We start from the raw sequence: 13,514 nt of genomic DNA on the forward strand, positions 1-13,514 counted from the left end.
CCAATTACCTAGGCTCAGAATTCTGTTATTGAGCCATGTGGGTCCATAGAGATCTACATTTTCTACCATATCATATGACCAGAATGACCTCTGGTCATTGCTGACATGTGACATTTCTGGCACATAATAGCTAAAATGATGATTAAAAACAGTAATAATAACTGAATACCATCACTACCCAAAATAATATCCAACATTTAAATAGCACTACTGTGTGTATGCTCCAGGTGTTATTTAAAAACATTACTTATGTTAAACCATCTAAACTATAATAATAGCCCTATAAGGTAGGAAATATTTTAATTCTCCTTCTACTAGTGAGGTAGCTAAAGCACAAAGAGATCAGCAAGTTGTCCAAATCACATAACTGTCATGAAGAGAGTCTTCAAATTCAGGCAGTGGCTCCAGAGTCTAAGGTCTTAGCCACTGTGTAATACTGTCTTACATGCCTGTTAATAGAAAGCCAGAACTAGTCTTAAGGTCTCTTAATTCCTGGTTTAGGTCTCTCTTCATGGCTTATACAATGGAATGGGAGTATATAATATACACTGGGAGTCTTTAGCTGGCCCTGAACACATGACATTGTTACGTGACTGTATATAGTAATGGTATCTAATTTTGCCCTGGACAAGGCATATCTCCATTCAGATTGATGGGAATACATTCTGAAAAATGCACAATCATTGTTGTACAAACATCATGGAATGTACTTATATAAACTGAGATGGTATAGCCTGCTACATACCTAGATTATATGGTACAGCCTATTGCACCCAGGCTACAAACCTGTAAAGCACATAACTACACTGAATACTGTAGGCAACTGTAACACAATGGTAAGTATCTGTGTAGCTAAACACATCTAAACACAGAAAAGTACAGTTAAAATATGGCATCATAATCTTATGGGACCACTGTAATATATACAGGGTTCCATCATTGAATGAAACACTGTTATGTGGCACATGACTGTACTACCACTATACACACCATCTATCCTTGCTTACCTCTATATTACACTATAACTGTTTACAGTTTACACTATAACTGTTTACAGTGTCCTCCACAGAGTTCCAGGAGTAGGGACTAGTTTTGGGTTTTGTTTTTAAAAAGTTTACAATGACTTGAGAGACACAATCTTGGGAATGCTAATTAATGCTAATTAGCAAATGCTAATTGGTTGCTGACAGTCACCAACCTTCAGCTTGTCTGCTTTAGCCCTCATTTCCAGAAGCTTCTTCTCTTTGGCATCTATTTGCAGTCCCTCATCACACCAGTTCACGGCCTCGGCAAAGTGTTTCAGTTCCAGATGGCATAAGGCACCTGCAGGACCCAGAACCCTTAGGATTCAAGAAAAACATGCATGGAAAGAGCCTGCTTTGGGCAAGATCTCCCACCCCCACCAACTACCAGCCAGTACCCTGAAGGCAAAATGGAGGATAATGCCCCTTATACTGTAGTCCCCAGACAAGGAAGAATATTTTTTGTGTCCTAAATCAGAAAAATCCCTAAGGTCCATTTAGTTCAAAACTCCTGTAAGTCTCCCTGGTATTAAGGGCTCTTAAAGTAGGAAAAGCTATAACTTAGTGGCAAACCAGATAGATCAAGGCTAGAAATCTGGCTGTGTCATTTACCAGCTAGACCTTAGACAAAGGATCAAGCATATCCAAGCTTTAGGTTCCTCATCTGCAAACAGGAAGTATAAAGTCCATCCCAGATGATTTTTTAAATGGAGGGAAAAAACAGAATTTGCTTCAGCTATTCATCAAGGCAGTGGCAAGGCCAAAGACATTAGGTGTCTCCTAATTTTGTTCTTTATGGCTACCAGTTTAAGCTGCCTCTCCCCCATCAAAAAAAAACAAAAAAACTTAATGTTATCATGTACATTTTTCTCCAGTTAGCCTCTTTAGGTTTTCCACAGAATTTCAAAATATAAGCATTGTAAGGGCTTAGATGCCAACAGATTCTAACCCCATCTTCTAGAGATGAGCAAACTGATATGCAAAGTGGGTGTCTTGCCAAGGTCACACTGTAAGTTAAACCAACAACTGAATCAAGGATTACACACTTCTAGCCTGAGGCAAATTCCACAGGATTACCGAGATTCAATTTATCAGCCAATCTTTGTTCAGTACCTTCTTTTCCTACAGCTGAGGGACATGGATCTGCCTACTGCCCTTAACCATGAACATTTAAAGAGGCATAATTTTGAAAAAGCATTTTAAGCTGGTCCATGAGGATGCAGGGAAGATTAATATGTGATGAATAAATTAAAGTTTGCAAAGCACCTATGAGCTTCTCAAAGAAAAGGTGAAGTATAAAAGTAATAAAAGCACTGTTATTACGTAGAAAGGTCAGACTACAAGAGAAAACATAATCTGAGAACATCTCAGCACCACAGTCATCAGCAAAGGTCCCATAACTTATCTTTTAATTAACATTAACATGGCATTTGAAGACCTTGCCTTTCAATCAGCTAATTTGGAAAAAAAATCAGAATATGGCTTTGCAACTGCTTTGTTTTAATTAATTTTTTTTATTAATTTAAAATGAGGGGCTTCTATTTCTCTACAAATTCTTATTACATAAAGGGTTAAGTCATTCTCTGAGGAATTCTTTTAAAAGTGGCATGTTGCTGTTGATAAGGAACAGGAACTTAATACCCAGACTGCAAAAATAAGATGACTTTATTAGTATCCTAGCACCTTCATATCAAAGCTTTAAATGTCATACTGTAGTTCTACAAGACTTACCTCTTATTATTGCTTTGAGGTGGCAGGGTTTTAGCTTTCTGGCAGCTGTCACATCATTGAGAGCAGAACGAAAATTGCCTAACAAAACACCGTTTAGTAAAAGACAGAAGTTTTGAGATCAAAATGTTTCCAAAATTTTATATGTAGTGACAAAGACACTCTTGTACAATCTTGGGGAAATACAAATGAGAGCAACTGTTTTTTTGAAAAAATATGGTTGTACTTGTCAAGAGCCTTAGAAATGTCTATAACAGGCAATCTACAGAACTGTAAATGGCTAGTAAGCACATGAAAAGATGTTCAACATCACTAATGATTAGGAAATTAAAATTAAGAAATTGCTAAAGGTTAGACAAATAATATCTAGTATTAGAAAAGATATGGAAAAGGGGTACTCTCAGGGTAAATTAGAAAGCAAATTAGCATGTATTTTGTACATATACTTTGACACGACAATTTTCTTCTGGAAAATTATCAAAAATACTTGAACAAATGTGCAGGGATAAATGTAAAAGCATGTTAACTACAGCATTACTTTAATTGTGAAAAGCTGGAGATAACTCAAATATCCTCAATTTGGTAATGATTACATGAATTACGGTAAATCCATACTATTGAATACTATGCAGCCATTAAAAAGAATGAGATAGATCCTCATGTAAGAAACATGGTAGGATGTCTGTTCTATATTGTTTTAGAACAGGCTCACTCCTGCAATCCCAGCACTATGGGAGACCGAGGTGAGAGGATTGCTTAAGACCAGGAGTTCAAGACCAGCCTGGGCAATATAGCAAGACTCTCTCTCTACAAAAAAATTTTTAAAAATTAGCTGGGCATGGTGGTACATACCTATAGTTCTACCTACTCGGGAGGTAGAAGTGGGAGAACTGCTTGAGCCCAGGAGTCTAAGATTGCACTAAGCTATGATCACGGCTAGTACACTCCAGCCTGAACAGAGTAAGACCCTGTCACTTTAAAAAAAAAAAAAAAAAAAAAGTATGGAACATTTTTAGTTCATGGCAAGCCAAGGGGCCAGGGGTGGACTCTGAGTCCTAGTTTGCCAAATCCTGCTTTAGCCTAATGAATAATCAGAATTATTAGAAAAATATTATGACTTTATTTATTTTTGCATTATTTATAAAAACCAAAAAACAGTCTATATACTCAACAATAGTAGACTAATAAAGCAAACAGTATAAATAGTGGCATGTCCATATGATGCAACTTTAGCTATTGAAATAACATTCAGAAATGATTTTTAATGACAGTGAAATTGTTTGTTATAAAATTAAGTGAAAAAACTGAATATCAAACTGGAAGAACAGCAGGATCTTAACCACGGAAAAAAATGCACATGAAAGTGATCCAAGGACTTTTAGTTAAAGGAGGCAGATTGAACACATACATTTAACTCAATCCCCACTCTCTCTCCCATAAAGACAAAGAAAATGAGAATACAGAACACATTCTGAAAGGTGGAAAACAAAGGGACAAGTAACTGATGTATCAGGCTTAAGGAAACTGAATTCTAAACCAGCAGAGGGAAAGCACAAAAGCTACCAAGCTGCACTGCAGAAACTACAAAGTACTCAGGACTCAGGAACTGATGGCACCAGGTACCTCTGGAAGTGGGGGTGAAGGCGGGTTGAAAATCTACTTAAGAAGCAGTCAGAGTCCCATATTCCTTACCCCTCTGCTGCACCAGCAACCTACTTCTCCCGTGTTCCTCCAGGTGGAGGACTGGAGGTTTACCCTAGCAGACAATAAAACAGTGGGTCTTTGGACTGGAACCCCCAGGCACAAAGGTGATTCAATAAAGGAAATATTAAAGATTGAGCCCTTGGTCCTCTTCTCCTGCTTGGTTCCCAAAGTACCAGCAGCCAGGATTTCCAAAAAGAGAAAAAGAGTAAAAAAGAAAAAGAAAAATATCAAAGAATTCAGGAAAATTTCCTAGAAACATGAGTTTCCAGACTGAAAAGGTCCACTGAGTACCTGACACAAGGCACAATGTTATGAAATTTCAGCACACCAGCCCCAGAGTCCTAGGTCCTCTCTAAATTCTGTGATAACAAACAGAGGTCTAGGCTGGGTGCAGTGGCTCACGCCGGTAATACCAGCACATTGGGAGACCAAGGCAGGTGGATCGCTTGAGCTCAGGAGTTCAAGGCCAGCCTGGGCAACATAGCGAGACCCCTGTCTCAATTTAAAAAATAAATTATTAAAAAAAAAAAAACCCACAGGTCTAACATAACCAAGACTAGTCACCAGCAATACTACTTAAATAATCATTTCCCAAATTTACGACTACAGAACCTGCATGATGTTAGTGTTACTTGAAGAGGAAGCTTACAAAATTTGAGAAACCCAGGGTAAATTTATTTTCTTGCAGGCTATCTCAGTGTCTTTAACATGTTAACGTGTACTGTAAATCTCTAAGAAGCAGCATTTTCCAAACTTCCTCAATCTCCTGGGTGCGGTGGCTCACACCTGTAATTCCAATACTTTGGGAGGCTAAGGTGGATGGATCACTTGAGCCCAAGTTCGAGACCAGCCCGGGCAACATGGCAAAACCCTGTCTCTACAAAAAATATAATAAAGTAAAAAATATGAATAAATAAATAAAAGAGTTAAAATTCCTCACCCAAGCAACTTTTTAGAAACAGGGTCTCACTTTGTCACCCAGGCTGGAGTGCAGTGGTGTGATTATGGCTCCCTGTAGCCTTGAGCGATCCTCCTGCCTCAGCCTCCCAAGTAGCTAGGACTACAGGCAGGCACAACCATGCCCAGCTAACTTTTTTGTAGAGACAGGGTCTCACTATGTTGCCCAGGTTGGTCTTGAACTCCGGGCCTCAGACGATCCTCCTGTCTCAGCCTCCCAAAGTGCTTGGATTACAGGTGTGAGCCACTGCACCCAACCAAAAAATATTTTTACCTCAAAGGTCCCACAGAACGCTCTGAGATATTCTCCCTTAGATTAAAATAGCTTATCTCACCTAAAGATCTCTACTGCCTTAATCCTGCTATCCTTGAAAAGAGGATAAAAGGCCAGTAAAACACATTTTTTGAGAGAGTAGAAGCCCTTGGGCTCAAAAATCTCAGAACATACTGCCTTATACATCAAACACCTTACTTGAGTGACCAAGTCACTTTTTGGGTTCAGATAGTAAGAATTACACAATCCATCCTGTTTCTCTTTTCATCATGTCAACTTGGAAGACCAGAGTTCAATCAGAGTAAACTATCCTTAGTCTGGGTTTCTGTGATAACAGCCCCTCATCCTCTGATGTTCTCTAACCTCCACTACCATCATAATGGCTTGTATCATAAGTTTATTCTTCAGAAAGCACTTATAAATTACCCAGATAGTACTGTGCTGCTGCCCGGTTGGTATAAAGGACAGCATTCAAATCAGGATCTGCACATTTCTTCTTTAAGCCTTCAGTGTATGAAATTACAGCTTTCTTGTAGTCTTTTTCTTTAAAGTAATCATTGCCCTCATCTTTATAGGTCTTGGCCTGTTCTGCAAAGAAGAGGAAAAATAATCACTATTGCCTACTTTTTAAAAGGCTCATTAAAAATAGATTCTAAATCATGTAATAATGTACTATATGACATACCAAAGCGAAGAAACCAATAGGGAAAGGAAACTCGATGTTATGATAAAAGTGGGTATCAACATGGACAAAGTCGCACAAATGTAATGCTAATTCCAAATATCTTACAAGGTAGATTACTAAGCGCTTTCCAAAAAAAGAAGCATAAAGGAAAAAAGTATGCTCATCCTAGCTATTGAAGAAAAGAATTTTTTTTAGTCACTGAACAAATCAGTGAGGGGCGGGGGATTGATTATACTTCTGCTTTTGCTTATGTTGTTTATCCTGCGGAGTGCAAATTCCTCTCCTCACCCTAGTAAAAGCCTACAAAATTACAAAGATTCAGCTCAAATTTCCTATCTATTGTGAATCTACTCCTGCTCCTTAAAGTGTTCCAACAGGACCCACTACAGCTGTAGTATACACCTACATGCTGACACTTATAGCACAAGTTTGTCTTGATTCTTTAAGACAATAGGCTTCTCACTGAGCCTGACCTTGGAGGGTGGAATTGTGTCTTATTCACCCCTGTATCCCCAATCCTTACCACTTAGTAGGTACATAAAGAAGTATGTTGGAATGAGTAATGACAAGTTAGCTCAGGCTAACTACTTCTTGTTATCAATCAGAACCCTTCTAACCCACACTTAATTTCAATTCAATGGAAACACAAAAAAAAATTAGTCATGTTAAGATACCTTCTGGAGAACGCTCCTCATCAAAAATAATTGACTGGAGACAAGCCAAGTCAGGATTCTCCCTGGGATCAATTTCTGATGGCGCTCTCGTCATAAATAGGGGGACCTTTTCAAATTCCTGTAAATGGTTAAGAATGAACTACATGAATAAGCTTTTCTACTGAACAGATCCAATTCCATGACTCATTATCAAAGTTTTTTTACTCATCATGATTTGCAAATCATCACTGCTAGCTGTATCCATGCAGGCCTCCGCTTCCCTTCTGTAAAATGGGAGTGTGGTGTAACGGTCTCTAATGATTGTTTTAGTTCTCACATTCTACAAGAGCGGCAAGAATTACCATTAATTGAGCGCCCTAATGTTCTTGGCACTTTACCAACTGTCTCATTTCATCTTTGCTATTGGTGATATAGTTCGGGCAGTTTTACAGACGAGGAAACGGACTCTGAGAAGTTAAGTAACTGACTCATATCAGAGCCAATAAGTGGTGGAGTCACAGGCCTGACTCCAAAACCTAGGTTCTCAAATGTACTGACAGCTTAAGAAGCAACTCAAAACCTCGAGGCCGATTTTCAATACTCAACTAGAAACCAGCCATCAGCTGGCAGCGCCAGGGATCTGGGATTGAGGGAGGCGCCTCAGAGCCCGGGTGCCTCACGAGTCCGGACGACGCCCCTACACACGTGGGGAGACCCCAGGACCGCCCACCTCCTCCCACTGGTCCTCATGAAAGCCGCCACGGTAAGGCTGGCTCTGGAACTTTTCCAGGAACGAGTCCATGACGTCGTCTGAGGTGGGATCCTGCCCAGGTTGTTCCATAGCTGATGCCCTGCCTTCCAGCCCGGGTCCCGGCGCCGTGAAGCGAGCGGCTGCTTCCGGCGGCGCGGGTGCCCTTCCCTCAATCCTCCCGGCAGCGTAGGCCTGCTCGCCTTGGGTTCCGCCGGCCTGGGGGCGTGGCCGGGCGTGGCCAATACGGTCCTCCCCCGGCCCGCCCTCCTCGGCAGTGCCTGGCCTCCCCCGGCCTTCGAATGCTTTTGGGGTGGTGCGTAAACCCGAATCCCCAAAGCCGCCATCTCACTTCATTCATTTGTTCGTCAGTCAGTCAACACATACTTACTTAGCTCTTTCTGCGCTTCCGGCCTGTTCTAGTGGCTGGCTATATAGTGGTGGGCAGAGCAGATGAAATCCCTGCCCTCTAGCAGTTGCTAAGGCAGTGGGGAAGAAAGGACAATAGTTGAGATGTAAGAGCTTGTCAGGGGTAGCAAGAGCTATTGGGGAAAAGTTTTAAACAGGATGGGTAGACATTCTGCCAGAGGCCTGGGAGTGACTAGGAGGGGTCTGGGAAAGGCATTCCCATGGAAGCAACAGGGAACAGTCCGGAAGCCTGATGCGGGAGAGTCTTCTGTGCTTGGGGAACAGCAAGGAGGCCAGTGGGGCTGAAGCAGAGTGAGGAAGGGGGCAAGGAGATGATGAGGTGGGAGGACAAAAGGGCTGTAACTATGAGGATTTGGCTATTTCCTCAGTGGTATGGGACCTTTTGGAGAGTTTCGAGGAAAGGAGAGACTGATCAGACCTTTGTCTCTGAGCTTAGCCACCCCTAACTCCCACAGTTCAGATGGAAAAGGGTCTTCGGTCCAGGTGCTGCAGGCCTGGTTAGGCAGCCGCTGTGGCCTCCTGCAGCCGCTCTACCGGCCAGCAAATGGCTGCAGGTCCCTACACCGGGGCTACAGCCTTGGGGAGATCCTAGCCTGGTCTGGAATGAAAAGCAGACAGGAAGCACACCAATCTAAACTGGCATTGGGTCACAGGTCTGCTCAGTGAAGGCTCAGAGGGGTGGGATTCAAGGTGACGCAGAGCTGAGATCAGAGCTGAGGAAGGTCTCTGCAGATGGATAGAGGACTCCGCGTTTTAGGCAGTGGGAGCTCATATGTGGAGAGAGGCATGGAGGTGTGCACTGGCCCGCCATGCTGGGTACTGCAAGTGTTAAGAGGTGTGGCCAGGGCCGGGCGCGGTGGCTCACGCCTGTAATCCCAGCACTTTGGGGGGCTGAGGCGGGCGGTTCATGAGGTCAGGAGTTCGAGACCATCCTGGCTAACACAGTGAAACCCCGTCTCTACCAAAAATACAAAAAATTAGCCAGGCGTGGTGGCACACACCTGTAGTCCCAGCTACTGGGGAGGCTGGGGCAGGAGAATCGCTTGAATCCGGGAGGTGGAGGTTGCAGTGAGCCGAGATTGTGCCACTGCACTCCAGCCTGGGTGACAGAGCAAGACTCCACCTCAACAAAAAAAAAAAAAAAAAAAAAAAAAGAGGTATGGCCAGCAAGTGGGTAGGGGCCAGAAGGCCTGTTGCCTCACTAACCTTGGTCCTGCAGAGGATAATGAGCCACTGAAAAGACCTAAGAGGAGCAATGGCCATGAGCGCATTTGTCTTAGGAAGGCCTGGGCTGCCAGGTGAAGCATTGATGGGGGGAGGTTGGTTAAGAGATTGACAAGGAGGATGCTGATAAGAGACCAAGGTAAGACAGAGATCTGAAGCCCAGCAGTGGAGCTGTCAGGGTGGTCATTCTGATACGGGGATGAAGACAGCATGGCTAAGGATGGCGCATGGGGACCATGAGCCTTCCAGTGCCGGGACTTTATCTTTTCCCTTCTGATTCTCCCACACCCAGCAGAACACCTGGTCCTAGCGCTCCCTTCCCTCCAAATCCAAACCTCCTTTTCCACACTTCCTCCTCCAGCCCTGCTCCCTAATCCTGGTTCCCTCCCTTATTCTCCTCTTCATCATCTTTTCCTTTACTGAGTCCAGAGCCTACAGAGTCTTTTTGCTTTCATTTTTTTTTCATTTGATTCCCGTAAGAACACTGTGAGGTATGAACCCATTTTATAGGTAACAATAGGGGAAGTTAAGAGAAGCAAAGTGACTTGCCCAGCACACTCTGAACCTTCCAACTCAAAACTACTTAGTGGTCTTGGCCAATAACTGAGTCGATCAGCCTTTGCTGTGCTTAGGGGCCACCCAGACCCAAAATATAGCAGCTGTCATCTGTCAAGGCCACCCTAGACCTGGGTCCTAGCCCATGAAAGCAGAAGTGGTTCTGGGTGAAAAGGGTTCAGGTATAGGAGTCTGGAGATCTTCGGGACCTACACACTTCCATTAGTTCCCTTGCATGACCTTGGGCAAGGCCCATCCCTCATTAAGCTGTGTCCTCATCTGTGGAATGTGGGCAATAAAGCCAGTCTGCCTTCCCCATAATCCAGTCTGCCTTCCCCATAATCCAGTCTGCCTTCCCCGTAATCTGGTCTGCCTTCCCCGTAATCCGGTCTGCCTTCCCCATAATACACAGGGCTACTGTAAGACTCCAAGGAGGCAATGTTTGTGAACATTCTCAGTGATGGAAAGAATTGTGCAAATGAATCTCCCCATTTCCTACTCTCTCTCTCAGGCCCAGAATACCAATGGCCTGGGCTACCATTTATTAGAAGATGATTGTGTGGTCAACATCATGGGCTCCTCACCCCCAACAGGAGCTTAAGTTAGGTGCTCCGCAGGCTGATGTCTCTGCCCACTCTACATTCTCCCAGGGAAATCGTACCCCAGCCTCTACACACAGATGAATCCCAAATCTGCTTCCTTCTCAGGTCCCTCGGCTGAGCTCCACCCATGTCCCTTTGTGGCCGCCATAGTCTATTCAGGCTGCTATAATGGAATACCATCAACTCTGTGGTGCATAAACAGCAAACATTTATTTCTCACAGTTGTAGAGGCTGGGAAGTCCAAGATCAAGGCCTGGCAGATTTGGTGTCCGGTGAGGGCCTGCTTTCTGGTTCACAGATGCCATCTTCTCAGTGTCCTCCCATGGTGTGAGTGGTGAGGGAGCTCTCTGAAGGCTCTTATATGGGCACTAATCCCATTCACTAATCCCTAATCACCTCTCAAAGGCCCCCACCTCCTAATATAATGACCTTGGGGGTTCGGATTTCATATGAATTTGGGGGGACACAGCATTCAGACCACAGCGGCAGCCAACTGCCCTGTGAATATCTCCACTAGCTTGCTGCACAGTCCCTCAAGCTTACCATGCCCATATTGAACTCATCCCCCGCCCCACAGCCTGCTCCTGGTCCTGGGTTCACCACTCAGTGTGGGCTCCATTGGCTCAGTCATCCACCCAGAAATCTGGGTGCCAAACTCAGCACCTCCCTCTCCCTCCTCCCTCCTCCATTCTGTCAACCACTAGTCTCTGAAAGTCCCCTTCCTCAGTCTCCTGCAGGCCTGGCCATCCTCTCCATTTTGTGCTGCAAGGTCTGGTCACTGTTCTCTCAGCAGTTTCTGGCTAAGTCTCCCTGATGGTGCTCTTGTCCACCCTGCCATCCAGCCCTTTCACTCCACGACATAGTGAGCTTCTTCTGCTTCCTTTTTTATTTACTCCTTTTTATACCCCAAAGCCCTCCTCCTTACCCTAATCAATCATTCTAGCATGTTTTATTAGCATTTTTTTGTTTTGTTTTATAGAGATGGAGGTCTCACTATGTTGCCCAGGCTGGTCTTGAACTCCTGGCCTCAAGTGATCCTCCCACCTTGGCCTCCCAAAGTGTTGGGATTACAGGCATGAGCCACCACACCTGGCCTCTAGTGTGTTTACTGTGTCTTCTCAGTTTCTAAGTGTTCTTCCAAAATGTGAATTCTTTTGTGCGTACATTCTTTTATTTATTTATTTTTTTTTTGAGATGGAATTTCACTCTTATTGCCTAGGCAGGAGTGCAATGGCGCGATCTTGGCTCACTGCAACTTCCACCTCCCAGGTTCAAGCGATTCTCCTGCCTCAGCCTCCTGAGTAGCTGGGATTACAGGTATGCGCCACCACGCCTGGCTAATTTTGTATTTCTAATAGAGACGGGGTTTAACCATGTTTGTCAGGCTGGTCTCGAACTCCTGACTCAGGTGATCCACCTGCTTCAGGCTCCCAAAGTGCTGGCATTACAGGAGTAAGCCACCGCGCCTGGCCAACTTTTGTGTATACATTCTTGATACACTTTTTCCGCTCAGCACTGGGTTTTAGGTCCCATCTAGCAGCCCCGAACTGCTGTGCAGGGCTCCACAGCACACATCCTCCCAAGGGATGGATACCCAGGCTGCCTCCTCTCCCCACCACCACAAAGAACACTGATCAACTTCCTCATGCATCTTTCTTTATGGACCTGTGGAAGAGTCCCCCGAGCTATGTATTCATGAGTGGAACTGCTCAGTCGTGGGTATGTATGAACTTAGTAAGACTGAAGTGACCGAACAATGACAGATTTCTAGATTCCAGAAGAGCTGCACCAATTTACCATCTCACCAGCAGTGCCTGAGGGTTCCTGTATCCCCAGGAGGAGGCGCCTTCTAAAGCAGGCATCTGTCTACATCCCTCCCCTGCTTAGCATCCCACAGTGCCTTACCACTCCTATCTGGATGAAGTCTCCCTCCTTAACACAGCCTCCAAGGTTTCCATGGCTCTAGCCTGGAACGCCTCTCCCCTCTCTCTCTGGGCTGTGTGCACTAAAGGACCGCAGTTGTTCCTTGGTCCCATGTGTCCTGCTCCCTTCCATACATGTTCTTTCCAAACCCCCTGCAGGGGAGTTTCTTCCCTCAGAAGCCTTATCTGACACCTCACCACCTGCTGGTCTATGTACCTCCTCTGGACGCCGCAGCCCGCGTGCTGACCTGCTGTGCTGTTGGTGTCTGTATATGTTTCTGACACTTTCATTAGACCAAAGTTTCTCAACCGTGGCTCTTTCGACAATTGAGATGGGGAACTCCTTGTTGAAGGACTGTCCTGAGCAGAGTAGGATGTTTAGCAGCATCCCTGGCCACTACCCATTAGATGATGATAGCATACCCCCCAGCCCCCACAAGTGTAACAGTCAGAAACATCTCCAGACATTGTTAAATATTACGTGGGGATCAAAATCACCCCTGGCTGAGAACCACTGTATCAGACTATGAACTGCTAGGGCCTGGTTTGGGGCTGGGTCTTGTTCACGTGTGTATCATGGCACCCAGAGGAGGGCTGGCCCAGATTAGATGCTCAGTAAATGCTGCTAGAATCTGTGGTGGCCAATTACTGGGCAAAGACCCAAGGGCAGGACTCAGAATTCAGGGTTTTGGGATATGCATGATGTCGTGGGGGTGGGGCTGTCTCTTCTTTCCCTTTTTTCCCTTTCCCCGATGGCCACCCAAATCATCATCTCCTTTTGTTCTTATAATACGGGGCAGGGGAAACTGAGACAATGAGCAGACTTACTGTGTGGCCCTGGGGAAGCCACTTCATCACTCTGGGCCTCGCTTCCTCACTTATACAATATGGGCAAAACAGACTACGTCAGTCAATAGTTATTGACTGAGCCAACAAACCAAGGCAAACTCCTCTCAAAGTGATGGCTGTTCCAGAGCCTGGGGGATGTCCCAGGAGGAAACAATCAAGATG

The 13,514-nt window shown here is 44.6% G+C and overlaps 1 protein-coding gene across 6 annotated transcripts in view; it reads right to left on the reverse strand.

The window, feature by feature from the left end:
• TTC4 (tetratricopeptide repeat domain 4) overlaps positions 1 to 7,953 on the reverse strand; it is a 30,144-nt gene extending 22,191 nt beyond the window's left edge. For 4 of the 6 annotated variants that reach the window (XM_054547918.1, XM_054547903.1, XM_054547911.2 and 1 more), the window contains exons 1-5: positions 7,754 to 7,952; positions 7,045 to 7,162; positions 6,112 to 6,273; positions 2,754 to 2,831; positions 1,199 to 1,323 (exon numbers count right to left, since the gene is read on the reverse strand). In XM_054547918.1, coding sequence (XP_054403893.1) covers positions 1,199 to 1,323; positions 2,754 to 2,831; positions 6,112 to 6,273; positions 7,045 to 7,162; positions 7,754 to 7,864 — 594 coding nt within the window. In that variant the 5' untranslated portion in view covers positions 7,865 to 7,952. 6 annotated transcript variants of the gene reach the window in all.
• Positions 7,954 to 13,514: the final 5,561 nt, after the last annotated feature.

This window comes from Pongo abelii, chromosome 1, assembly GCF_028885655.2.
Source record: "Pongo abelii isolate AG06213 chromosome 1, NHGRI_mPonAbe1-v2.0_pri, whole genome shotgun sequence".
In the NCBI taxonomy this organism is placed as follows: Eukaryota; Metazoa; Chordata; class Mammalia; order Primates; family Hominidae; genus Pongo; species Pongo abelii.